Source organism: Cherax quadricarinatus, chromosome 69, assembly GCF_038502225.1.
Source record: "Cherax quadricarinatus isolate ZL_2023a chromosome 69, ASM3850222v1, whole genome shotgun sequence".
NCBI classification, from domain to species: domain Eukaryota; kingdom Metazoa; phylum Arthropoda; class Malacostraca; order Decapoda; family Parastacidae; genus Cherax; species Cherax quadricarinatus.
Window position 1 is genome coordinate 8,386,013 of NC_091360.1, and position 27,670 is coordinate 8,413,682.

Below are 27,670 nucleotides of genomic sequence, written 5' to 3' on the forward strand. Positions count from 1 at the left end.
AGAGTCTGTTGAGAATACCTGTTAAAGTGAATGGTAGAGTTGTTATTGAGAGAATTAAGAGTAAGACAGAGGATAGCAGATAAACAAGGAGGCTTTAGGAGGGGGAGAGGGTGTGTGGACCAAGCGTTTACAGTGAAACATTTAGGTGAACATTATTTAGATAAAGGTAAAGAGGCTTTTGTGGCATTTATGGATTTGGAAAAGGCGTATGACAGGGTGAATAGGGCGGCAATGTGGCAGATGTTGCAAGTGTATGGTGTAGGAGGTAGGTTACTGAAAGCAATGAAAAGTTTTTACGAGGATATTGAGTATGTAGGAGAGAGGGAGATTATTTCCCAATAAAAGTAGGCCTTAGACTAGGATGTGTGATGCCACCATGGCTATTCAATATATTTATAGATAGGGTTATAAGAGAAGTGAATGCTCGGGTGTTGGCAAGAGGTTTATTGTTAAAGGATAAAGAATCTAACACAAAGTGGGAGTTGTCACTGTTGTTCTTTGCTGATGACACTGTGCTTTTGGGAGATTCTGAAGAGAGGTTGCAGAGGTTGGTGGATGAGTTTGGTAGAGTATGAAAAATAAGTAAATTGAAAGTGAATATCGGAAAGAGTAAGGTGATGAGGATAACAAAAAATAATAGGTAACGAAAGATTGGATATCAGGTTGGAGGGAGAGAGTATGGAGGAGGTGAATATATTCAGATATTTAGGAGTGGACGTGTCAGCAGATGGGTCTGTGAAAGATGAAATTAATCATAGAACTGACAAAGGAAAAAAGGTGAGTGGTACACTGAGGAGTCTATGGAGACAAAAACTTTGTCCATGGAAGCAAAGAGGGGAATGTATGAGAGTATAGTTATACCAGCGCTCTTATATGGATGTGAAGCATGGGTGGTGAATGTTCCAACTAGGAGAAGGCTGGAGGCAGTGGAGATGTCGTGTCTGAGGGCAATGTGTGGTGTGAATGTAATGCAGAGAATATGTAGTTTGGAAATTAGGGGGAGGTGTGGGATTACCAAAACTATTATCCAGAGGGCTGAGGAAGGGTTGTTGAGGTGGTTGGGACATATAGAGGGTGGAACAAAATAGAATGACCTTGAGAGTGTATAAATCTGTAGTGGAGGGAAGGCGGGGTAAAGGTCGGCCTAGGAAAGGTTGGCGGGAGGAGGTAAATGAGGTTTTGTTTGAGAGGGGCTTGGACTTCGAGCAAGCATGCGTGAGCGTGTTAGATAAGAGCGAGAAGAGGCAAATGCTTGGTAGGACTTGACGTGTGAGCAGGGTAATATTTATGAAGGGATTCAGGGAAACTGGAGGGCTGGACTTGTGTCCTGGAGATGGGTAGTACAGTGCCTGCACTCTGAAGGAGGAATCTTAATGTTGCAGTTTTATAACTGAAGTGTAAGCGTGCCTCTGGCAAGACAGTGATAGAGTGAATGATGGTGAAAGTTTTTCTTTTTCGGGCCACCGTACCTTGGTGGGAAACGGCCGATGCGTTAATAATAATAATAATAATAATAATAATAATAATAATAATAATAATAATAATAATAATAATAATAATAATAATAATAATAACAGGACCACCCAATCCTAGGATCTGGAGGTCCTGTGGGTTAGAGCGTCATGTGATTTTTCGCTAGCCATGAGGCTGGCCAAAACGAAGAAGAAACTTATACAAGAATTTACACCAATGTTTCAAGACAGTAGTTTCCGTCACCCTAGGGACGAACACGTCATCTTCCAGGGGATTACCTTCAAGATCCTGTCCAGCTTCTGCCAATCCTGGGAATCCTGTAATCCCCTCGTGGAATGACGCCTTACGTCTCGTCCACACTAAGGCCGCCAGCTTTTTCTTCTTCTTGTTGGAGTATATAGGGTCGCTGACAGCCTTTACTGTATCATGTTTTGTTTTTGTTGTGGGTATATAGGGCCACTGAAAGATTACGCCGTATGGGCCCTAGTCTAATAGTGTTCCAAGTGCCTTCCTAGCAAAACTTTCTTCTGATTTCAGGGCCAGTTTATGTACACCGTCATCAAGACAGTATACAAAAATCATCATGATAGTTAATACCCACTACCTTTAATACACTTAATAGCCACTGTCTTAGATCATAATGCAGTAACCCAGACATAAGTATAGGAGAGACATAGATAGCAAAACTATCTTTTACTCGGACACAGTTTCGCTCTGTGTAGATTTTTAACAAATTCTAACGTGATATTCTGTGTACAGAGCAAAATGTTGCCCAAGCATATTCTTGTCCTGCGACCTGTGTATTTTCTACACCAACCACTGCCGTCCAGTTACTATCCCCTGCCATCAAGACAGTCACTATTTGGTGCCCCGTGGCCTGGTGGCAAAAGCTCTTGGTTCACACGGTGAGGGTCCGGGTTCGATTCATCGGACGTGTTTTCTTACACCGGTTGTCTATGTTCACCCATCAGTGAAATGGGTACCTGGGTGTTAGTGGACTGGTGTGGGTCGTATTCTGGGACAAAACTGACCTAATTTGCACTAAATGCTCAGCATAATAAGGGACTTTCTGTATAGTAGTATGTCATTGATGTCAGCTAGGCCTGTATATCTTGTACATGTACTTGTAATAAATAAAGATTATTATTATTATTATTATTATTATTATTATTATTATTATTATTATTATTATTATTATTATTATTATTATTATTATTATTATTATTATTATCATCATCATCATCATCATCATCATCATCATCATCATCATCATCATCATCATCATCATCATCATCATCATCATCATCATCATCATCATCATCATCACCTGCCATCAATACAGTCACTATCCCCTGTCATCACTACAGTTACTACCCTCTGCCATCAACACAGTCAACATCCCCTGCCATTAGGACAGTCACTCTCACCTGCCATCATTAGAGTCAACATCCCCTGCCATTAAGACAGTTACTATCACCTGTCATCAATGCAGTCACTATCCCCTGCTGTCACTACATTCACTACCCCCAGCCATCAAAACAATTAACATCCCCTGCCATTAAGACCGTCACTATCACCTGCCATCAAGACAGCCCCTATTCCCTGACATCAAGACAATAACTACCACCTATCATCACAAAAAAAACAATATTCCTTCTAAAAAAAAATAACTCTCCTCATGTCTCTCACGTCTTCAAGACAGTCACTATGCTGACTGTTCAAGAGAGTGACTATCCCCCTGTCCTCCAAACACAAGTCACTGCCAAGGTTGCTGCCTTTCAGAGTACACATTAACATCTTTACAATCCTTGTAATCTCTTCCCTCAAACTTCCATCAGATTTTTCTATTGTGTTATGTTGCTTTCCCGAACTTGACATCATCTTGGCACAGTGCCGGACAACTGCGAGGCACTGGTGCAGAGCCTGGTGAATAATGGCTGGGGTGTTGGAGGTGGTGGTGGTAGTGTGATGATGGTAGTAGTGGTGGTGATGTGATGATGGTGGTGGTTTTTGGTGGTGTGATGGTAGTGGTGGTGTGGTGATGTGATGATGGTGGTGGTTTTTGGTGGTGTGATGGTAGTGGTGGTGAGGTGATGATAGTAGTGGTGGTGATGTGATAATGATGGTCGTGGTTTTGGTGGTGTGATGGTAGTGGTGGAAGTGGTGGCAATATAATGATGGCGGCATGATGGTGATGGTGGTGGTGATGTGGTGTTATGATAGTGGTAGTGGTGGTGACTGGTAGTGTGGTGGGGTGATGGTGGTAGTGAAGCGCTGGTGTGGTGTAATGCTGTTATTATGTTGATGATGGGAAGTTTCATTGCCAAAATTGACTAGTTGAGAGAGAGAGAGAGAGAGAGAGAGAGAGAGAGAGAGAGAGAGAGAGAGAGAGAGAGAGAGAGAGAGAGAGAGAGAGAGAGAGAGAGAGAGAGAGAGAGAGAGATGTACGTAACAGCTCTTAGCTTGTAAATAAAGTTAGGAACCCTGAACGTAGCACTGCAAAACCCTGGGTAAAAGAGAGAGAGAGAGAGAGAGAGAGAGAGAGAGAGAGAGATAACATGGTGCTCTCCTGTGTTAACCTATATTATCTCTACTTAATAACATAGTTGGGAGTGTGAGAGATGTGACCTCCTTCGTCTCTGTCTCTAAGTTGTGTAGGAAGTTGATCTTATTGTCAGGAGTTACGAGGAGACTCTCTCTCTCTCTCTCTCTCTCTCTCTCTCTCTCTCTCTCTCTCTCTCTCTCTCTCTCTCTCTCTCTCTCTCTCTCTCTCTCTCTCTCTCTCTCTCTCTCTCTCTCTCTTCTACACAAGGTTTACAGTGCTAGGTCAAAGATTCCTAATTTTATTTACAACCTAAGAGCTGTTACCTACATCTCTCTCTCTCTAATAATAATAATAATAATAATAATAATAATAATAATAATAATAATAATAATAATAATAATAATAATATCCTTATTTCTGCAAGTACATGCACAAGGTATACAGACCATAGCTGACATCAGTGACATACTACTATATAGAAAGCACCTTGTTATGCTCAGCATATCGGGGCAAATTAAGTCAGTTTTGTCCCAGGATGCGACCCACACCAGTCGACTAATACCCAGGTACCCATTTTACATAGACAACCGTTATAAAGAACCATGCCCAATGTTTCCACCCCTTCGCCGGGAATCGAACCCGGACCATCGCCATGTGAAGCGAGAACTTTTTCTACTGGTCACAGACCGGGCCGCGGGGGCGTTGACCCCCGGAACTCTCTCCAGGCAAACTCCAGATAAACCAGGCCACGGTGGCCTGGTACTTGTGTTATGGGAACAAACTCCAGCTCTGGGGTCTCAATTAGTGACTTGTTTTATGTCTTCCAAGTGAAGACAAGTTTGGATACTTACACGGCAGCGACACGTTTGGCAGCGCGGAGGCTCGGCACCACGAGAAAGCGTTCAAATATGCACGCATATCAAATATTCTGCTAGAATAAGTTACCTTTTCAAGTTTGAACGTGTGGTTAGAAACTAATGGTCAGAGACCAATGGTCAGAGACCAATGGTCATTGACCAATGATCAGAGACCAGTTGTCAGAGATCAATGGTCAGAGATCAATGGTCAGAGACCAATGGTTAGAGACCAATGATCAAAGACCAGTTGTCAGAGATCAATGGTCAGAGACCAATGGTCAGAGACCAGTGGTTAAAGATCAGTGACCAGAGACCAATGGTTAGAGACCAGTGATTAGAGACTAGTTTTCAGTGACCAGTGGTCAGAGACCACTGTGTACATAAGGCACAAAAAGCAGATTTATGGTACTTTATTGTGAAGATGTTTCGCCCACCGGGGGGTTTTATCAATGAAGAAAGTCTCCGGCGGTCGAAACACCTCAGTAACGCCCCAAAACCCCATAATATGCCTTTATTTACATCTCTGAATACTCATATATACTCATACTGCTGTGTATATATACTCAGGTAAGTGTGTGTATATACAGAGAGAGGTGTATATACAGAGAGAGGTGTATATACAGAGAGAGGTGTATATCACTCAGTGTATTGACAGCGAGAGGACTGTGAGAATTTTCTCTCTCTCGTTGTATACTACTGGAGGAATGTGTCGCTTAGTGTATTTACACTGTACACCAAGGTGTATACTATCCCACTGTGTATATACACCGAGAAGTATGGATAATTCAATGTATATCCCCCGTTAATATGAATTTCATAGTATATACTTTGAAAGGCATATATCTCTCAGGGTATATACAATGAGAATAATGTCTCATTATATACATGCATCAAGAGGTGTGTATTCGTCCATGTATATGCACCGAGAGATATGTATATCTCAGTGTCTATACACAAAGAGGTGTATAACTCTCTATGTATATACATAGAGAGTTTAACTCACTAGGTTATGAATTAAAGTATACTTAACAGGTGACGTGTAGCCTTAATGACCCTCGTGCAGGTGATAGACTTGAAATATAATCAAATAAACAAATCAGTACTCAATATTTTTGGTTGCAGGAGTCGAGTCCCAGCTCCTGGTTCCTGGCATCATAACATTCTGTTTGTTGATATGATAAGACATGAATCTGTAGATCGTAGTGTATAATTATACATAGTCTGTGGAGAGAGAGAGAGAGAGAGAGAGAGAGAGAGAGAGAGAGAGAGAGAGAGAGAGAGAGAGAGAGAGAGAGAGAGAGAGAGAGAGTGAGAGAGAGAGAGTGAGAGAGAGACTAATGTCCTTCAGTTCATTCAACTTCTCCACTAGTCTAAGTGCTGAATGAATACTTCCTATCTTCTCTGTGACTCATGTGGACGTTCACAACCCTCTGCGTTCCCCTCATCCAGCATACGTGTGTTCCCCTCGTCCAGCATACGTGTGTTCCCCTCGTCCAGCACATGTGTATTCCCCTCGTCCAGCACATGTGTGTTCTCGTCCAGCACATGTGTGTTCCCCTCGTCCAGCACATGTGTGTTCCCCTCGTCCAGCACACGTGTGTTCCCCTCGTCCAGCATATGTGTGTTCCCCTCGTCCAGCACATGTGTGTTCCCCTCGTCCAGCACATGTGTGTTCCCCTCGTCCAGCACACGTGTGTTCCCCTCGTCCAGCACATGTGCATTCCCCTCGTCCAGCACATGTGTGTTCTCGTCCAGCACATGTGTGTTCCCCTCGTCCAGCACATGTGTGTTCCCCTCGTCCAGCACATGTGTGTTCCCCTCGTCCAGCACACGTGTGTTCCCCTCGTCCAGCACATGTGTGTTCCCCTCGTCCAGCACATGTGTGTTCCCCTCGTCCAGCACATGTGTGTTCCCCTCGTCCAGCACATGTGTGTTCCCCTCGTCCAGCACATGTGTGTTCCCCTCGTCCAGCACACGTGTGTTCCCCTCGTCCAGCACATGTGTGTTCCCCTCGTCCAGCACATGTGTGTTCCCCTCGTCCAGCACATGTGTGTTCCCCTCGTCCAGCACATGTGTGTTCCCCTCGTCCAGCACATGTGTGTTCCCCTCGTCCAGCACACGTGTGTTCCCCTCGTCCAGCACATGTGTGTTCCCCTCGTCCAGCACACGTGTGTTCCCCTCGTCCAGCACATGTGTGTTCCCCTCGTCCAGCACACGTGTGTTCCCCTCGTCCAGCACATGTGTGTTCCCCTCGTCCAGCACACGTGTGTTCCCCTCGTCCAGCACATGTGTGTTCCCCTCGTCCAGCACATGTGTGTTCCCCTCGTCCAGCACATGTGTGTTCCCTTCATCCCACACATGTATGAGCACCTTGTTTGTGTGTGTGTGCTGGAGCACTGTGCACCTTGTGTGTGTGCTGGAGCACTGTGCACCTCGTGTGTGTGCTGGAGCACTGTGCACCTCGTGTGTGTGCTGGAGCACTGTGCACCTTGTGTGTGTGCTGGAGCACTGTGCACCTCGTGTGTGTGCTGGAGCACTGTGCACCTCGTGTGTGTGCTGGAGCACTGTGCAGCTCGTGTGTGTGCTGGAGCACTGTGCACCTCGTGTGTGTGCTGGAGCACTGTGCACCTCGTGTGTGTGCTGGAGCACTGTGCACCTTGTGGGTGTGTGTGCTGGAGCACTGTGCACCTCGTGTGTGTGCTGGAGCACTGTGCACCTCGTGTGTATGCTGGAGCACTGTGCACCTTGTGGGTGTGTGTGCTGGAGCACTGTGCACCTCGTGTGTGTGCTGGAGCACTGTGCACCTCGTGTGTGTGCTGGAGCACTGTGCACCTTGTGGGTGTGTGTGCTGGAGCACTGTGCACCTCGTGTGTGTGCTGGAGCACTGTGCACCTCGTGTGTGTGCTGGAGCACTGTGCACCTCGTGTGTGTGCTGGAGCACTGTGCACCTCGTGTGTGTACTGGAGCACTGTACAGCTCGTGTGTGTGCTGGAGCACTGTGCACCTCGTGTGTGTGCTGGAGCACTGTGCACCTCGTGTGTGTGCTGGAGCACTGTGCACCTCGTGTGTGTGCTGGAGCACTGTGCACCTCGTGTGTGTGCTGGAGCACTGTGCACCTCGTGTGTGTGCTGGAGCACTGTGCACCTCGTGTGTGTGCTGGAGCACTGTACAGCTCGTGTGTGTGCTGGAGCACTGTGCACCTCGTGTGTGTGCTGAAGCACTGTGCACCTCGTGTGTGTGCTGGAGCACTGTGCACCTCGTGTGTGTGCTGAAGCACTGTGCACCTCGTGTGTGTGCTGGAGCACTGTGCACCTCGTGTGTGTGCTGGAGCACTGTGCACCTCGTGTGTGTGCTGGAGCACTGTGCACCTCGTGTGTGTGCTGGAGCACTGTGCACCTCGTGTGTGTGCTGGAGCACTGTACAGCTCGTGTGTGTGCTGGAGCACTGTGCACCTCGTGTGTGTGCTGAAGCACTGTGCACCTCGTGTGTGTGCTGGAGCACTGTGCACCTCGTGTGTGTGCTGGAGCACTGTGCACCTCGTGTGTGTGCTGGAGCACTGTGCACCTCGTGTGTGTGCTGGAGCACTGTGCACCTCGTGTGTGTGCTGGAGCACTGTGCACCTCGTGTGTGTGCTGGAGCACTGTACAGCTCGTGTGTGTGCTGAAGCACTGTGCACCTCGTGTGTGTGCTGAAGCACTGTGCACCTCGTGTGTGTGCTGGAGCACTGTGCACCTCGTGTGTGTGCTGGAGCACTGTGCACCTCGTGTGTGTGCTGGAGCACTGTGCACCTCGTGTGTGTGCTGGAGCACTGTACAGCTCGTGTGTGTGCTGAAGCACTGTGCACCTCGTGTGTGTGCTGGAGCACTGTGCACCTCGTGTGTGTGCTGGAGCACTGTGCACCTCGTGTGTGTGCTGGAGCACTGTGCACCTCACGGTCATGATAAAATCTGCCTGCCTGAATATCCTCATAAGATGACGCTCTATACAAATACCTAAACTGACATCCATTGTTTGTTGAGACCAGACATCCCCAGACCCTCCTTCCCTCCTTCCTTCCCTCCCTCCCTCCCGTCCACCTCCTTCCTTACTTCCCTCCCTCCCGTCCACCTCCCTCCTTCCCTCCCTCCCTCCCGTCCACCTCCCTCCTTCCCTCCCTCCCTCCCGTCCACCTCCCTCCTTCCCTCCCTCCCTCCCGTCCACCTCCCTCCTTCCCTCCCTCCCTCCCGTCCACCTCCCTCCTTCCCTCCCTCCCTCCCGTCCACCTCCCTCCTTCCCTCCCTCCCTCCCGTCCACCTCCCTCCATCCCATCCCTGAAATGCTGCTCTTGTTATGGACTTTTAATTTTTCTATATTATTTATCTTTTTTTTTTTGTTTTAAATATCTGTTTCTGATTTCCTGCTTGTTTTCTTTCCCATGTTCTTCCTCATTATCCATGAACTCTTTCCTCTCTCTCCCATCTTCCATACGCTCCTTTTTTTGCCTTCCCTCCTTTCCTCCTCTTCATTTCTTCGTCTATGTCCATTCCAGTCAAATCTTCCCTACCTTTCTTTTCCTCTCTCTCTTCCATTCCTCTAATATCTCCACTTCCTTTCTTCATCACTACCCAAAGTCTCCCACCAATTCAGCGCTCCCTCCCTTCCTCCCAGACCCTTGTTCACCCCCCACACCTCCATCACGTCAACCCTTCCCTGACTCCCACCTCTCCATCAGCACACCCATGATGGAGTCTCAGCACGGGAGGGAAGCCATCTCACTGATGAATGAGTCTTGGTCGACAATGTACACAAGTGTGCCCAGCTTAACTTATAGTGAAAGACGAGCTAAGTTGAGGCCTCCCCTTTCTTTCTCCCTCTGTCCCCTCATCTCTCCCAACCCCTCCCTTCTCGCTCCCTTCTCCATCTAGAGGAGTCTGGACTCTGGAGTCATCACACAGTCATTACAAACCACTGATCTAACCCCACTCCACAAACGAAACAGCAAAACAGTTGCAAAAAAACTACGGCCCTGACATCCAACATTATCAAGATTTTTGAAAGGATTTCAAGAAACAAGACTTCCAGTCACCTGGGATCACAACAGTTGCACAACCTAGGTTAACATGGGTTCAGAACAGGCCTCTTCTGTCTCTCGACATAGTCATGGATTCACTAGAGGACAAGCATAATGCTGATATGTCTTCGCTGAAGCTTATGATAAGTGCGAGCATGGAATAATTGAACACAAAATGGCAGAAAAAAGAATAATTGGAAAGGTGGGTAGATGGATATTTAATTTCCCAACAAAAAGAATCCAAAAAATAACAGCAAAAAAATTAAAATAGGGGCTGCCATAGTGAAAAAACTATTCCACAAAGCACTATACTTATCCCATCTGTCTTTCTCATTTGAAATCTAACATGAATGGGAACATAAACACAGCACTGCATCATATTTCGAAGATAATACTAGAATTTTAACGAGAATGGCATCTGTTGAAGACAGCGGAACTCCAGCCTGATACAAACCAAGTCTTCCAGTGGGACAATATTATAATGATCAATATGGGCAAATTCCAGTTACTCGTTATGGAAGGACTGAGAAAACAAAAAGAGGCTTGGAATACAAGACAAAGTCAAATAATTCAATATAGCATAAGTCTAATGTGAGAGACCTGTGAGTGATAATGTCGAAGGAGCTTACATTCAAGGAGCACAATAATAACATTATAGCTGTTTAAAAGAAAATATAGACTGGATAACTAAAACTTTCAAAATATGTGATACCAAGCCAGTAATGATGCACTTCAGATTACTCGTTCTCTCCAGGCTGGAATATTGCTGAATACTAACGGCCTCCTTAAAAGCAGGCAAAATCTTGAGGTGGAAAATATACAGAGAACCTTCACAGCTCGTATAAACTCAGACTAGCACCTATGTTACTGGGAATCCTTGAAATCCCACGAACTGTACTACTCAGACCGTAGGCGAGAAAGATAAATCATAATCTACACCTGGAAGATTTTGGAGGTATTGGCCCCAGTTCTTTACATCGAAAGTGCTACTTATAAAGACCAGAGGCTATATTGATGGTGCCGGTTTCCTCCTATGAAAAGCAGGGGCGCCATGTATATGTTGGCCTGTTGGTGGAGGGCACAAAGAGCCTGATTGATCAAGCCAGCAACCAGGAGGACTGGTCTAGGCCGCGGGGGCAGTGACTTCCGGAAGCAACTACAGGCAGCCAATCAACCGCAGCCTCCCGCTTATGAATGGAATTCTTTTCACTCTTGCTTTAATAAAAAGTGATTTCAGTGTGTTAATCTAGAGCTAGTTCGTCCATGATTTTCCAGGTGTAGATTCTCATGTTACCTTTATCGCCTCCGTTCCAAAGAGTACAGCTCAAAGAAATTCAATTGTAACAATTAGTTCAGATGTTTGGCTTGATTAATACAGGCAGTAAAGGTTCTCTCTATGTTTTCCAGCTCTGCAATTTCGCCTGCCCTAAAATGGGTCGTTAGTATAAGCAATATTTCAGCCTAGAGAATCAATATTGTCTTGGTATCTCTTGTTTTGAATGTTCTAGTTATCCAAACTATCATTTTCCTCACAGTTAATCAGGAACATTATTGTGATACTTGAGCGTGAGAATCCCTAATATATTTACTCCCAGGTTTCTCTTACTCATCCTCTACTTTATTAAAGGAGTAGAATTTGCTTAAGGCTTTGACTCAGTCTTTAATTCCTGGATTTTTCCATAGTGAGAGAGGAATGGTGAGGGAAGAGACATGGGGTGAGGGGAGAGACATGGGGTGAGAGGAGAGCATGGGGTGAGGGGAAATGCATTGGGTGAGGGGAGAGACAGTCATTATGAGTCATAACTAAAGCCTTGACAGCCACCCTCTCAGTTATGTTGTTATTTCCTGTTAATTATCTTGGACATGTGTCATAGCTTACTTATATCCTTTGTTAGTGGTGTTGGTGGTGGTGGTGGCGGCGGCGGCGGCGGCGGCGGCGGCGGCGGCGCGGCGGCGGTGGTGGTGGTGGTGGTGATTGTAGTGGTGGAGTGGTGATTGTAGTGGTGGTGGGTGATTCAGAGATAGTGATGGTTGTATGCTGGTCATTGTGTGTGGCTGACGTGTGGGGATGAGTTGGGGTTGACGTGTGGGATCGACGTGTGGTGTTGACTCGTGGAGTCATCTAAGGAATGTCAAAACTCAGGCAAAACTTCTGGTTAAGTAATGTTAGGTTAGGTTAGGTTCGTCAGGAAAGAGGACAAGTGTTTATGGTGGCAACAGATCCAGGAGTGCCATGCCATTATGACCTCCGACTGCCAAAAAAAATAGTGCAGTGACCCTTGCAACTAGTGCCATGTCAACCACTCAATCTCTAGATCAGGATATACTAACAGAAGATAATTCCAATGTGTAACAGTAACTCCAGAGCCGCAGTGAAAAATCCGTACAACTTCCTAAAGTATTGAACCAATACCGTGTTGTTTTCTGGCCTTCTCTATTTTTCTCACCCCAGTTGTTACTTGGCAATGGATTACATCATTTTTCCATATCTTTTTCGCCTGCTGAGGCTAAGGGACTGATTACTTCAATCTCCTCCTCATGTGTCACCTTTCTCTGCATTTGACTGAAGAAGGCACTGGCTGCCGAAACTTTTCCAGAATAAAGATACCCAAACGTTGCACAAATGTCCTATTTATCATCAAAATAACTGAAGAGGTCTGCTGCGTAGGCGAAACGTATCCATCACGATGGACTGAAGCGTCGTCATTAGGTCCCGTGAAGTCCTCACTTCCAGCCTACCCAGCGTCCTCCACCTGACTCTCCACACTCCTCCCTTAGCACAGTGTCACTCCTTCCATAGCACAGTGTCACTCCTTCAATAGCACAATGTCACTCCTCCCATAGCACAGTGTCACTCCTCCCATAGCACAGTGTCACTCCTCCCATAGCACAGTGTCACTCCTCCAATAGCACAATGTCACTCCTTCCATAGCACAGTGTCACTCCTCCCATAGCACAGTGTCACTCCTCCCATAGCACAGTGTCACTCCTCCAATAGCACAGTGTCACTCATCCCATAGCACAGTGTCACTCCTCCCATAGCACAATGTCACTCCTTCCATAGCACAGTGTCACTTCTCCCATAGCACAGTTTCACTCCTCCCATAACACAGTGTCACTCATCCCATAGCACAGTGTCACTCCTTCAATAGCACAGTGTCACTCCTCCCATAGCACAGTGTCACTCCTCCCATAGCACAGTGTCACTCCTCCCATAACACAGTGTCACTCCTCCCATAGCACAGTGTCACTCCTTCCATAGCACAGTATCACTCCTTCCATAGCACAGTGTCACTCCTCCCATAGCACAGTGTCATTCCTCCCATAGCACAGTGTCATTCCTCCCATAGCACAGTGCCATTCCTACCATAGCACAGTGTCACTCCTCTCATAGCACAGTGCCACTCCTACCATAGCACAGTGCCACTCCTCTTATAGCACAGTGCCACTCCTACCATAGCACAGTGTCACTCCTCTCATAGCACAGTGCCACTCCTAACATAGTACAGTGTCACTTCTCTCAAAGCACAGTGCTACACCTCCCATACCACGGTGCCGATACTCTCATAGTAAAGTGAAAACCCCTCCCATTCCACAGTGCCACAACTCCCATAGCACAGTGTCACTCCTCCCATAGCACAGTGCCACTCCCATACTACAGTGCTATTCCATTTACTCTATTGACTTCATCTTGGCGCGCTGCCACACCTCCCCTACTGCAGTGCCAATCACCCTTTATTACAGTGCCAAGAGCTGGAACCTTAGGTACGAGTCTTGCACTCATAGCGGGGTCTTCACGTCGGTGAAGAGCTCTTGATCCACGGAACTGAAGCTACTCTCCATGTCCTCGAACTTTACTCTGTATGCTCCTCTACGATATTAACGCTTCCCATTAAATACAATTACCCCCCCTTTCGTATATATACTGGTGCCCTTTCCTTCGTGCTTGTGTGTAACTTGTTAATGGTCCAAGTAGGACCGAAACGTCGGCACAAGTTTCACTCTGCAATGTGTGAGTTGTTTGTGTATATTATTTATCAAGGTATTATGTTTCCCCCCAAAAAATATATATAAATAATAATTAAAGCTTTTACAGTAACAAAATAGCAACGTTCATCTTGCCATATAAGACAAGTGAAAAATTTGTGTATGCAATAATTTCGCCAAAATCATTCTGAACCTAACGAGAAAAATATATTTCACTGTTTGTTTAGTATTAAATTATTGTAAACTTATACAAAATATATTTAGTTGGGTTAGGCTAAAATAAATTGTTCTTGTTATAATAAGGTTAGGTAAGTTTTCTAAGATTCTTTTGGTGCAAAAGTATAAATTTTTGCATCAGTATTAATGAAAAAAATATATCTTTAAATGGATAAGAGAAAATTTTAGAAAAGACTTTGATTTAAATGAGTTCTTGCTAATTGACCAGTTTTACATATTCGGCACGACACACACACACACACACACACACACACACACATACATACACACACACACACACACACACACACACATACATACACACACACACACACACACACACACACACACACACACACACACACACACACACACACACACACACACACACACACACACATATATATATATATATATATATATATATATATATATATATATATATATAAAGGTGTGGTAGGTAAGTTTGGGGTGCCAGGTGTAAATGATAATGGGAGCCCTTTGATTGAACTTTGTATAGAAAGGGGTTTAGTTATAGGTAATACATATTTTAAGAAAAAGAGGATAAATAAGTATACAAGATATGATGTAGGGCGAAATGATAGTAGTTTGTTGGATTATGTATTGGTAGATAAAAGACTGTTGAGTAGACTTCAGGATGTACATGTTTATAGAGGGGCCACAGATATATCAGATCACTTTTTAGTTGTAGCTACACTGAGAGTAAAAGGTAGATGGGATACAAGGAGAATAGAAGCATCAGGGAAGAGAGAGGTGAAGGTTTATAAACTAAAAGAGGAGGCAGTTAGGGTAAGATATAAACAGCTATTGGAGGATAGATGGGCTGATAGCATAGGCAATGGGGTCGAAGAGGTAAGGGGTAGGTTTAAAAATGTAGTGTTAGAGTGTTCAGCAGAAGTTTGTGGTTACAGGAAAGTGGGTGCGGGAGAGAAAAGGAGCGATTGGTGGAATGATAATGTAAAGAGAGTAGTAAGGGAGAAAAAGTTAGCATATGAGAAGTTTTTACAAAGTAGAAGTGATGCAAGGAGGAAAGAGTATATGGAGAAAAAGAGAGAGGTTAAGAGAGTGGTGAAGCAATGTAAAAAGAGAGCAAATGAGAGAGTGGGTGAGATGTTATCAACAAATTTTGTTGAAAATAAGAAAAAGTTTTAGAGTGAGATTAACAAGTTAAGGAAACCTATAGAACAAATGGATTTGTCAGTTAAAAATAGGAGAGGAGAGTTATTAAATGGAGAGTTAGAGGTATTGGGAAGATGGAAGGAATATTTTGAGGAATTGTTAAATGTTAATGAAGATAGGGAAGCTGTGATTTCGTGTATAGGGCAAGGAGGAATAACATCTTGTAGGAGTGAGGAAGAGCCAGTTGTGAGTGTGGGGGAAGTTCGTGAGGCAGTAGGTAAAATGAAAGGGGGTAAGGCAGCCGGGATTGATGGGATAAAGATAGAAATGTTTAAAGCAGGTGGGGATATAGTTTTGGAGTGGCTGGTGCAATTATTTAATAAATGTATGAAAGAGGGTAAGGTACCTAGGGATTGGCAGAGAGCATGCATAGTTTCTTTGTATAAAGGCAAAGGGGACAAAAGAGAGTGCAAAAATTATAGGGGGATAAGTCTGTTGAGTATACCTGGTAAAGTGTATGGTAGAGTTATTAATGAAAGAATTAGGAGTAAGACGGAGAATAGGATAGCAGATGAACAAGGAGGCTTTAGGAAAGGTAGGGGGTGTGTGGACCAGGTATTTACAGTGAAACATATAAGTGAACAGAATTTAGATAAGGCTAAAGAGGTTTTTGTGGCATTTATGGATTTGGAAAAGGCGTATGACAGGGTGGATTGGGGGGGGGGGCAATGTGGCAGATGTTGCAAGTGTATGGTGTAGGAGGTAGGTTACTGAAAGCAGTGAAGAGTTTTTACGTGGATAGTGAGGATCAAGTTAGAGTATGTAGGAAAGAGGGAGATTATTTCCCAGTAAAAGTAGACCTTAGACAAGGATGTGTGATGTCACCATTGTTGTTTAATATATTTATAGATGGGGTTGTAAGAGAAGTAAATGCGAGGGTCTTGGCAAGAAGCGTGGAGTTAAAAGATATAGAATCACACATAAAGTGGGAGTTGTCACAGTTGCTCTTTGCTGATGACACTGTGCTCTTGGGAGATTCTGAAGAGAAGTTGCAGAGGTTGGTGGATGAATTTGGTAGGGTATGCAAAAGAAGAAAATTAAAAGTGAATACAGGAAAGAGTAAGGTTATGAGGATAACAAAAAGATTAGGTGATGAAAGATTGGATATCAGATTGGAGGGAGAGAGTATGGAGGAGGTGAATGTATTCAGATATTTGGGAGTGGACGTGTCAGCGGATGGGTCTATGAAAGATGAGGTGAATCATAGAATTGATGAGGGGAAAAGGGTGAGTGGTGCACTTAGGAGTCTGTGGAGACAAAGAACTTTGTCCTTGGAGGCAAAGAGGGGAATGTATGAGAGTATAGTTTTACCAACGCTCTTATATGGGTGTGAAGCATGGGTGATGAATGTTGCAGCGAGGAGAAGGCTGGAGGCAGTGGAGATGTCATGTCTGAGGGCAATATGTGGTGTGAATATAATGCAGAGAATTCGTAGTTTGGAAGTTAGGAGGAGGTGGGGGATTATCAAAACTGTTGTCCAGAGGGCTGAGGAAGGGTTGTTGAGGTGGTTCGGACATGTAGAGAGAATGGAGCGAAACAGAATGACTTCAAGAGTGTATCAGTCTGTAGTGGAAGGAAGGCGGGGTAGGGGTCGGCCTAGGAAAGGTTGGAGGGAGGGGGTAAAGGAGGTTTTGTGTGCGAGGGGCTTGGACTTCCAGCAGGCATGCGTGAGCGTGTTTGATAGGAGTGAATGGAAACAAATGTTTTTTAATACTTGACGTGCTGTTGGAGTGTGAGCAAAGTAACATTTATGAAGGGATTCAGGGAAACCGGCAGGCCGGACTTGAGTCCTGGAGATGGGAAGTACAGTGCCTGCACTCTGAAGGAGGGGTGTTAATGTTGCAGTTTAAAAACTGTAGTGTAAAGCACCCTTCTGGCAAGACAGTGATGGAGTGAATGATGGTGAAAGTTTTTCTTTTTCGGGCCACCCTGCCATGGTGGGAATCGGCCAGTGTGATAATAATAAATATATATATATATATATATATATATATATATATATATATATATATATATATATATATATATATATATATATATATATATATATATATATATCCTTTCTTTTGTAAAATAATTTAATCAATGATCTATTTTAGTTTCAGGAACATATAACTTAAAGAGGAAGTGGTAATTAAAGAGAATAATAATATAGTGAATATACACATTCACTCGCACGTGCACACACACACACACACACACACACACACACACACACACACACACACACACACACACACACACACACACACACACACACACACACACACACACGCACACACGCACACACACACACAAGCCTGGTGATTAGAAGTGGTTGTGGCTTCAAGATCACCAGTGTTGTGTCTTAAGTGTCCGTGACACAGTGCATGAAGTGCAGCCTGTCTAGCAGAATGTTAGAACAAGTGCTCTATAAGTACATTAAATACTAAATAACTAAATATTAAGTAACTAAATACTAGCAGTGTATAACCGTTAACTAAACAGAATGTAAAATACTAACAGTTTACAACAGTGAACCAGAAGGTAAATAAAATACTAACAGTGTGCAACAGTTAACTAAACAGTAAGTAAAATGCTATAAGTGTACAACAGTGACCCACAAGTTAACTAGAATATCTGTTGTGTACCGCAGTGAACCACAAGGTAACTATAATACAAGCAGTGTACGACAGTGAACCACAAAGTAACTGGAATACAAGCAGTGTACGACAGTGAACTACAAGGTAACCAGAATACTAGCAGTGTACGACAGTGAACGACAAGGTAACTAGAACACTTGTTGTGTTCTGCAATGAACCACAAGGTAACTAGAAAATTAGTAGTGTACAACAGTGAACCACAAAGTAACTAGAACACTTGTTGTGTACAACAGTGAACCACAAGGTAACTAGAAAATTAGTAGTGTACAACAGTGAACCACAAAGTAACTAGAACACTTGTTGTGTACAACAGTGAACCACAAGGTAACTAGAAAATTAGTAGTGTACAACAGTGAACCACAAAGTAACTAGAACACTTGTTGTGTACAACAGTGAACCACAAGGTAACTAGAAAATTAGTAGTGTACAACAGTGAACCACAAAGTAACTAGAACACTTGTTGTGTACAACAGTGAACCACAAGGTAACTAGAAAATTAGTAGTGTACAACAGTGAACCACAAAGTAACTAGAACACTTGTTGTGTACAACAGTGAACCACAAGGTAACTAGAAAATTAGTAGTGTACAACAGTGAACCACAAAGTAACTAGAACACTTGTTGTGTACTGAAGTGAATCACAAGGTAACTAGAAAACTAGTAGTATACGACAGTGAAGCACAATATAACTAGGATGAGAGCAGTGTACGACAGTGAACCACAAGGTGACTAGAACACATGCAGTGAACCACAAGGTGACTAGAACACATGCAGTGAACCACAAGGTAACTAGAACACATGCAGTGAACCACAAGGTAACTAGAATAATTACAATGTACTACAGTGAGTACAAGGTAACTAGAACACTTGTTGTGTTATAAATTGATTTACAGGTTAATAAAAACTAAAAGGTGAACTAAAAGTGAACTAAAGGTTAACCAGGTGTACCAGTGTGCTAAAAAGTGATCTACCAGCTAATTAAAAGTTTAGTATTGATCTTGAACTCAACTACAAGTTAACAGAGTGAATTAAAAATTAAGTAGAAGGCGCCAAATGTACTACAAGTGAACTACATATAAAGTAGAAGGCGCCAGATGTACTACAAGTGAACTGAAAATTAAGTACAAGGCGCCAGATGTACTACAAGTGAACTGAAAATTAAATACAAGGTGCCAGATGTACTACAAGTGACCTAAAAATAAGGTACAAGGAACAAGTTGTACTACAAGTAATGTATTAAAATACTAATTACGTCAAATAAGCTGGAATTACATAAGTATTCAGTTCAAGGTAACTAGGAATGTACTCTGGGTGAAGATGGTGCTTCGGGCTCTTTGGATTCAGTCTACTCTCCGAGTACTAGGTGAGTACATCCCATTGAAGTACATTTTTTCTCCGTGTGTAATAACTGAACTATTCTGTTGGTCTGATGCTGATGAAGGGTTTTTGATTCAAGGAATTAGAGCTATTCTTCCTTGTATACTAACTGGTTTGTTTACCATTCCCCCAAATGCCCCTATGTGTTTTTGTTTCTGTGTGTTTTTGTTTCTGTGTGTTTTTGTTTCTGTGTGTTTTTGTTTCTGTGTGTTTTTGTTTCTGTGTGTTTTTGTTTCTGTGTGTTTTTGTTTCTGTGTGTTTTTGTTTCTGTGTGTTTTTGTTTCTGTGTGTTTTTGTTTCTGTGTGTTTTTGTTTCTGTGTGTTTTTGTTTCTGTGTGTTTTTGTTTGTGTGTTTTTATTCCTATTTATTAGAGGTTACTGTGTGCTAATTGATAAGAGGGGTATATATGCATACATTTTTGCATTGTGGGAGTGTTACTAGATAGGGAGTAAAATTGGCTAGGTTTAAAGCCTATCTACTGTATGAAGGTCATTAAGACTTCGTAACCTGACTTTTACTCACTTAAACACTTAAGCGAACTCGTGAAGTGTACATGTACACTGGGATAGACACCTCACAGTGAGTATATTCCGAGATATGCAATGATATACACGAAATAAACTTTGATACATAACTCTTGGTGAGTATGTACTAAAATACACACTTGACATTGTATTTACACTTAGATATACACCGCACTCATTGTGCCGTGTATATCTAAGAGTATATACGATACACAAATAACCCGCACATAAAAGAGAGAAGCTTACGACGACGTTTCGGTCCGACTTGGACCATTTACAAAGTTACACTAACCAGAAGTGGAGCAGGACGGTTCTATATAGGCAGGAAGAGGTGGTGGTGGTAGTAGTGTGCGGCGTCTGGGTGTCTTTGTTGTGGACGTTTCGCCATCCAGTGGCTGGCTGGATGGCGAAACGTCTACGATGGGGGTGCCTGGGTGTTGCGCATGTGTTTTAATTTCATCTTGTCGGTATTATATACCATTCTTGTACTACTATTACTACCTCCACCTCTTCCTGCCTATATATACCCGTCCTGCTCCACTTCTGGTTAGTGTGACTTTGTAAATGGTCCAAGTCGGACCGAAACGTCGTCGTAAGCTTCTCCCTTTTATGTGCGGGTTATTTGTGTATCGTTCCAGTCACGGTATTGTGCCTTTTTTGTTATTTAGTATATACGACAAGTGAATATCTCAGTTTATTCTCAGCGAAGGTATATATGTCACTGAATATACAAGTGTGTATACTTGAGTATATACTCACCGTGAGGTGTGTATACACTCAGGTATACACATTTCTTGTATATACACTAAAATATATACTTCTCGTTGTATTATCCTGTATGTTGCATTTCGTTTATACATTTTTGTTGGTTTTTTAATTTACGAGTTTGTGTTCTCTATTTACACGCTGACGCTGACTTCATTTACATATTATAGTGTCAAATTTACATATTGATTTTATTTACATATTATGGTGAGTCATTTACCTACAAAAATTTATAGGCATGGTGTTTATTTACATATTAGTGTTTGATTTACATGTTTATTATTTACGAGTTGATATTTTTCCACTGTTTGGAATTGATTCTGTTGCAAAAGTGTTTGAATACTGTGTGTATGCGTGTGTACCCACCTAGTTGAGGTTACAGGGGTCGAATTCAAGCTCCTGGCCCCGTCTTTTCACCGGTCGCTACTAGGTCACTCTCCCTGAACCATGAGCTTTATCATACCTCTGCTTAAAGCAATGTATGGATCCTGCCTCCACTACATTGTGTGTGTGTGTGTGTGTGTGTGTGTGTGTGTGTGTGTGTGTGTGTGTGTGTGTGTGTGTGTGTGTGTGTGTGTGTGTGTGTGTGTGTGTCGACACTCACTAGAGTGGGTCAAACAATTAGGCAATAAATTGTCACCTCAATCGCTGCGTCATTAGGAAACTGGTGAGGTAATTACTGAATGAAATTACTCTAATTACGAGTAAACTGTTCCTTTAATGACTCAACACCTGATCTATTCTACTGATGCAAGGATGTGAGGCATACAGAGGGAAAGATGAGGTGTAGGAGAGGGAAGGATGAGGTATAGAGAGGAAGGATGAGGTGTAAAGATGGTAGGATGTAGTATAGACAGGGAAGGATGAGGAATAGAAAGGGGAGGATCTGGTATAGTGAGGGTAGGATGAGATGTAGAGAGGGAAGGATTTGAGGTATAGAGAGGGAAGAATGAGAAGAATAGAGAGGGAAGAATGTGAGATACAGAGAGGGAAGGATGTGAAATACAATGAGGGGAGAATGAGAGGTATAGGGAAGAAAGGATGTATAGAGAGAGAGAGGATCAGATTTTTAGATTTTGCCACCGAAGTTGTTTATTGTGCTCTCCATATCCATCCTGTGGATGGTAGTGCAAGAGCATATGGATTCACAAAAAGCCTAGGAATTAGGCCCCAAAAGGGTTAACAGGTGTACATTTCTACAGCTCATTTGTTACAAGCAAATTAAGGAAATTTGCTTAATATATCTGGTATCTTATTTTCAGTAACAAGATATCTTGACATGTCACAGAGGTTATTATACTATCTCAATATTCCTCAATAAGTGGACAATTAAGCATCTAGTATTCAAGATAGTGGCCAAAGGGCTGGCCACATACTTTGCATTTGGTTTGATCATCATTTGTGTGTCTCCAAGACTGCAAGATGTCCTTGCAACAAAGCCTAAGTCAGTCAGTCATTGAAAATTGCTCCATAAATGTTCTTATCTACATTCATATTATCTCAGTGAATTATAAATTTACTCAATCTTCTAAATGCATTCCCATAACAACCATTTAATTATTTACTTCTCTCCTAATATTATTCCTAATGCTACACACAGATATACCAGAGTTATATTCTACATTATCCTTCAGGGTACTTTTCTGAGCTAACTTATCAGTTTTGTCATGTGTGATGGGATCCATAATAATTGCACATTAATTTCTTTTCCCAGGATTTTTGAGTGTATTTACCTGGCTTCTCCATTGAGTATGTTAGAGTGAGCCATAAGGAAGAAAGTAGAAGGTGACGGATAGCAAGGATGTGTGATACAAGGAGAGGGAGAGAGAAAGAGGGAGTTGAGGGAGAGAGAAGGAGGGAGAAAAAGAGGTGCGAGGAAGGATGAGGGAGAGTGAAGGACGATGGGTAAGGGAGTGAGGAAGGGTGAGGGGGAGTGAGGGAGGAAGGGTGAGGGAGAGTGAGGGAGGAAGGGTGAAGGAGAGTGAGGGAGGAAGGGAGAAGGAGCAATAATCACCAGGGCCACATTGTGAGTGCCACCACTGATAGTGCCAATTAGAGGGTTCTAATTCCTTATCACTGGCACCCACTTGTTTGTCTTCACGCCATTATGATGCCACTTAGTCTTCCCTACCACCACTTGTCTTCACGCCATGGTGACGCCACTTAGTTTTCCCCACCACCACTTGTCTTCACGCCATGATGATGCCACTTAGTCTTCCCACCACCTCCAACACTACTTTCAGTCCGATATTCCTACTTCAGTGGTAGATAACATATCTGAGGGTGATCTTGATAACTGTTGATCACATAAGATGTCATTATTTTCTCTCTCTCTCTCTCTCTCTCTCTCTCTCTCTCTCTCTCTCTCTCTCTCTCTCTCTCTCTATCTATCTATCTCTTTTACATAAGGGTTATACAAGGTTAGGTGAAGGATTCCTACCTTAATTTACAAGAAATATAATTTTTAAAAGGGTGGAGGGGTAAGCCAGCGGAAGGCCTCGGTCAGATGACCAAAAGCTTTAACAGCTGGTCATCATCTGACTAAGACCCGCGTCACGAAACACTTGTCCAGTTTCCTGACTAATCTTGCCTAACCTAACCCGTTTAAAGAGATGTTTTCTATATCATCAGCTTTCTCTACATATCTCTCTCTCTCTCTCTCTCTCTCTCTCTCTCTCTCTCTCTCTCTCTCTCTCTCTCTCTCTCTCTCTCTCTCTCTCTCTCTCTTTTTTTTTTTTACACAGGGTTTGACAAGGTTAAGGATCCCTAGCTTTATTGACAAGCTATTTACAGGTTAAGGATTCCTAACTATATTGACAAGCTAAGAGCTGTTACCTACATCAGCTCATTTGAAAGCATTTTTATTGTTATGAGACATACAAGTAGGGAGCAGGATGAAGTTGGAGCCATCTGTGGGCCAGCATTTTCATTTGATCAACTGACTTTATCTCGTTGACATCATTATACTGTACGAATGTGTTCCATACTCGAGTCATCCTGGGTATATATGATCTCAGATGGAGTGATGTTCTGGAGAAGGGTACAGCCAGAGTGAAGTTGCTGCTTTCTGCCCGTCTTGTGGCATAAAAGCTTGTTTCACGCTGTCCTCGAAGTGAATCGAAGTGTGGTATTTTAACAATATTGGCCTTGTACATAACAGTAAGGCCACCCACATCCCTCCTATGTTGAAGGCTCTGCTGAAGTGACAGATCTATCCAGGATGGGTCCAGGCGAGAGATGAGACGTCTTGCTCTGTTCTCTACTCTGTCAAGCAGTCGCAGATGAGAGGGGGGGGGGGCAGGCAAACCAAGAAAGTGGAGCATACTCAAGGTGTGAGCGTACTTGTGCCTCGTACAGGATCTTGCAACCCCTACTGTCAAGCAGATGGGAGATACGGCGAAGTGCTGTAAGCTTTCTCTCTCTCTCTCTCTCTCTCTCTCTCTCTCTCTCTCTCTGTTCCCAGTATTTATATTTTTAACCAAAAATATCTTAATTTTAGTTTTTTTTAAACTTGGTGGCAATATAAACACTATCGCAGTTTGATGCAACTCAACCTAACTTACTGAGAGTTATATGTCTCTCAGTGTGTATTACTGAGAGTTATATGTCTCTCAGTGTGTATTACTGAGAGTTATATGTCTCTCAGTGTGCATTACTGAGAGTTATATGTCTCTCAGTGTGTATTACTGAGAGTTATATGTCTCTCAGTGTGTATTACTGAGAGTTATATGTCTCTCAGTGTGTATTACTGAGAGTTATATGTCTCTCAGTGTGTATTACTGAGAGTTATATGTCTCTCAGTGTGTATTACTGAGAGTTATATGTCTCTCAGTGTGTATTACTGAGAGTTGTATGTCTCTCAGTGTGTATTACTGAGAGTTATATGTCTCTCAGTGTGTATATATGCTGACAGTTTATTTTAATCCCCATATTAAGGATTAAAGTATTCTTGACTGGTGGTGAACAGGTGACATGCAACCCGTAGTTCGATTGCTATCACACTCACCTCACACACCGAGGTCCGGGGGTTGATCACCGGTACGGCTGGAAACATTAGGACGTGTTTTCTTAAGACACCTGCAGTCCATGTTCACCTAGCAGTAAAATAGGTACCTGGGTGTTAGTCGACTGGTGTGGGTCGCATCCTGGGGACAAAATTAACCTAATTTGCCCGAAATGCTCTGCATAACAAGCGACTTTCTATATAGTAGTATGTCACTGATGTTAGCTATGGTCTGTTTACCTTGTACATGTACTTGTAGAGATGAAGATAATTATTTATTAATGATCCTTGTATAGTGGATAGTCTTTAAACCCCATTAAGCAACCAGAACGATAGGCCTATCGTTCCTAGATATAAGGCGCCTAATTTATTTCACTATTATAGGTTAACTAAACGTAAAGTAAGTTTGTTTATGTAAATTTAAAAGAGCTTATCCTAACATAACCCAATATAACTTCAAAACTAACCTAATCGAACTTAATTTAAACAAAATAAAGCTCCATAGAGAGCAAGGAAAGAAAGGAATGAAAGGAAGAAAGGAAGGAAAGAAGAAATTAAAAGAAGTAAGAAAAGAACGAAGAATACGTAAAATAGGGAAAGTGGTTTCTTAAATAGGTGGAAGGACAATGATCTAATGAATGAGGATATGGAAATTCTCGAAAATTTAAAAGGAGGACAGAGAGAGAGAGAGAGAGAGAGAGAGAGAGAGAGAGAGAGAGAGAGAGAGAGAGAGAGAGAGAGAGAGAGAGAGAGAGAGAGAGAGAGAGAGAGAGATGAAGAAGAGAGTTAAGCAACGTGAAGCAAGCTTCTATACCACAAGACGGGCAGAAAGCAGCAACTTCACTCTTGCTGTACCCTTCTCCAGAACATTACTCCATCTGAGATCATACATACCCAGGATGACTCGAGTATGGAACACATTCGTACAGCATAATGATGTCAACGAGATAAAGTCAGTTGATCAAATGAAAATGCTGGCCCACAGACGGCTCCAACTTCATCCTGTTCCCTACTTGTATGTCTCATAACAAAAAAATACTTTCAAATGAGCTGATGTAGATAACAGCTCTTAGCTTGTCAATAAAGTTAGGAATCCTTAACCTGTAAATAGCTTGTCAATAAAGTAAGGGATCCTTAACCTAACCTTGTCAAACCCTGTGTAAAAGAGAGAGAGAGAGAGAGAGAGAGAGAGAGAGAGAGAGAGAGAGAGAGAGAGAGAGAGAGAGAGAGAGAGAGAGAGAGAGAGAGCAAGACACCAGTAGCATATTAAGGAGAACACAGACATAGCATAAGAATGGAAGATGTAAACTAGAGTGAAGGAAGAGTGTCAGGCACTCTCCTCTTGCCCCAGGAGACTCCCAGACCTGCTGGTCCAGGCTGTGGTCTTCATCAAGAGGAAGGAAGAGAGCAGGAAATATACAGATTTTAGAAGCCAACTGTGCTATCCTAGCCCTCTCCTCCACCCACTACCACCCACACACCCACCCACCCACACACACACACACACACACACACACACACACACACACACACACATACACACACACACACACACCACCCCTATCCACTAACCCCCTTCCCCCATTCACTCAGGAGCAATCATCCTACACACCACAGCCCCTCTTCCCCATTAACCAAGCCTTCTCTACCCTTTCACCTCATAACTGCTACCCAGCGCCAATAAAAACCCATTCTAGCCTTCCTCCTTCTCACTATCCCCTCACACCTAACCTCATCCTCCATGACATTCACCACTAATTTTAACATTCACTACTGACTCAGTCCCCATTATTTCACTTTTCTTCCCCTCATCACTGCATCCAACCACCCATCACTATCCCAACCCTCATCTTTATCAGTAAACAAAACCTCTAATACGTATCTTTATCCCTAATCCCCATCCCTATCCAGAAAGTTGGCCTGTTGAAAGGAAGAGGAGGAGGGTCAAGGTTCAGTTCTTAGGCTTATGCTTTTTTTAGCCCAAAAAAGAAAGAGAAAGAGAAAAAGAAAGAGAAAAAGAAAGAGAAAAAGAAAGAGAAGAAGAAAGAGAAGAAGGAAGAAGAAGAAGGAAGAAGAAGAAGAAGAAGAAGAAGAAGAAGAAGAAGAAGAAGAAGAAGAAGAAGAAGAAGAAGAAGAAGAAGAAGAAGAAGAAGAAGAAGAAGAAGAAGAAGAAGAAGAACAACAACAACAACAACAACAACAACAACAACAACAACAACAACAACAACAACAACAACAACAACAACAACAACAACAACAACAACAACAACAACAACAAAGATGAAAAAAATAATTAAAAATTTTGAAAAGAATAGAAATAAAAGGAGAAAAAAGAGAAGAAAAAGAAGAAAATTGAGAAGAGAAAAGAAGAAAAAGAAAGAAAGAAGAAGAAAAAGAAAGAAAAAAGAAAAAGAAGAAATTTATGAAGAAAAATAACAAAAAAGAAAGAAAGAAAAAAGGAAGAAGAAGAAGAGAAAAAGAAGAAAATAAGGAAAAGAAAGAAAGAAAAAAAAGACGAAGATGAAAAATAAAAAAGAAGTAGAAGAAGAAGAAGACTTTCAATAATTATCCCAGGGAGGATATTAACCCAGGGGAGCCAAGCAGTGTTCCCCTGTGAGTGCTTCTAGGTGCAACTCTAGCAGGAGACACACAAGACTAGGTGCAACTCTAGCAGGAGACACACAAGACTAGGTGCAACTCTAGCAGGAGACACACAAGACTAGGTGCAACTCTAGCAGGAGACACACAAGACTAGGTGCAACTCTAGCAGGAGACACACAAGACTAGGTGCAACTCTAGCAGGAGACACACAAGACTAGGTGCAACTCTAGCAGGAGACACACAAGACTAGGTGCAACTCTAGCAGGAGACACACAAGACTAGGTGCAACTCTAGCAGGAGACACACAAGACTAGGTGCAACTCTAGCAGGAGACACACAAGACTAGGTGCAACTCTAGCAGGAGACACACAAGACTAGGTGCAACTCTAGCAGGAGAACACACAAGACTAGGTGCAACTCTAGCAGGAGA

General features: G+C 43.0%; 1 protein-coding gene across 1 annotated transcript in view; it reads left to right on the plus strand.

Moving 5' to 3' along the window:
* Nucleotides 1-17,453: 17,453 nt before the first annotated feature.
* LOC128701915 (cell adhesion molecule Dscam1) overlaps nt 17,454-27,670 on the plus strand; it is a 388,155-nt gene continuing 377,938 nt past the window's right edge. The window contains exon 1 of the mRNA XM_070099781.1: nt 17,454-19,332. Within this exon, the coding sequence (XP_069955882.1) occupies nt 19,287-19,332 (46 nt within the window). The 5' untranslated portion in view covers nt 17,454-19,286. The remainder of the gene's footprint in view (nt 19,333-27,670) is intronic.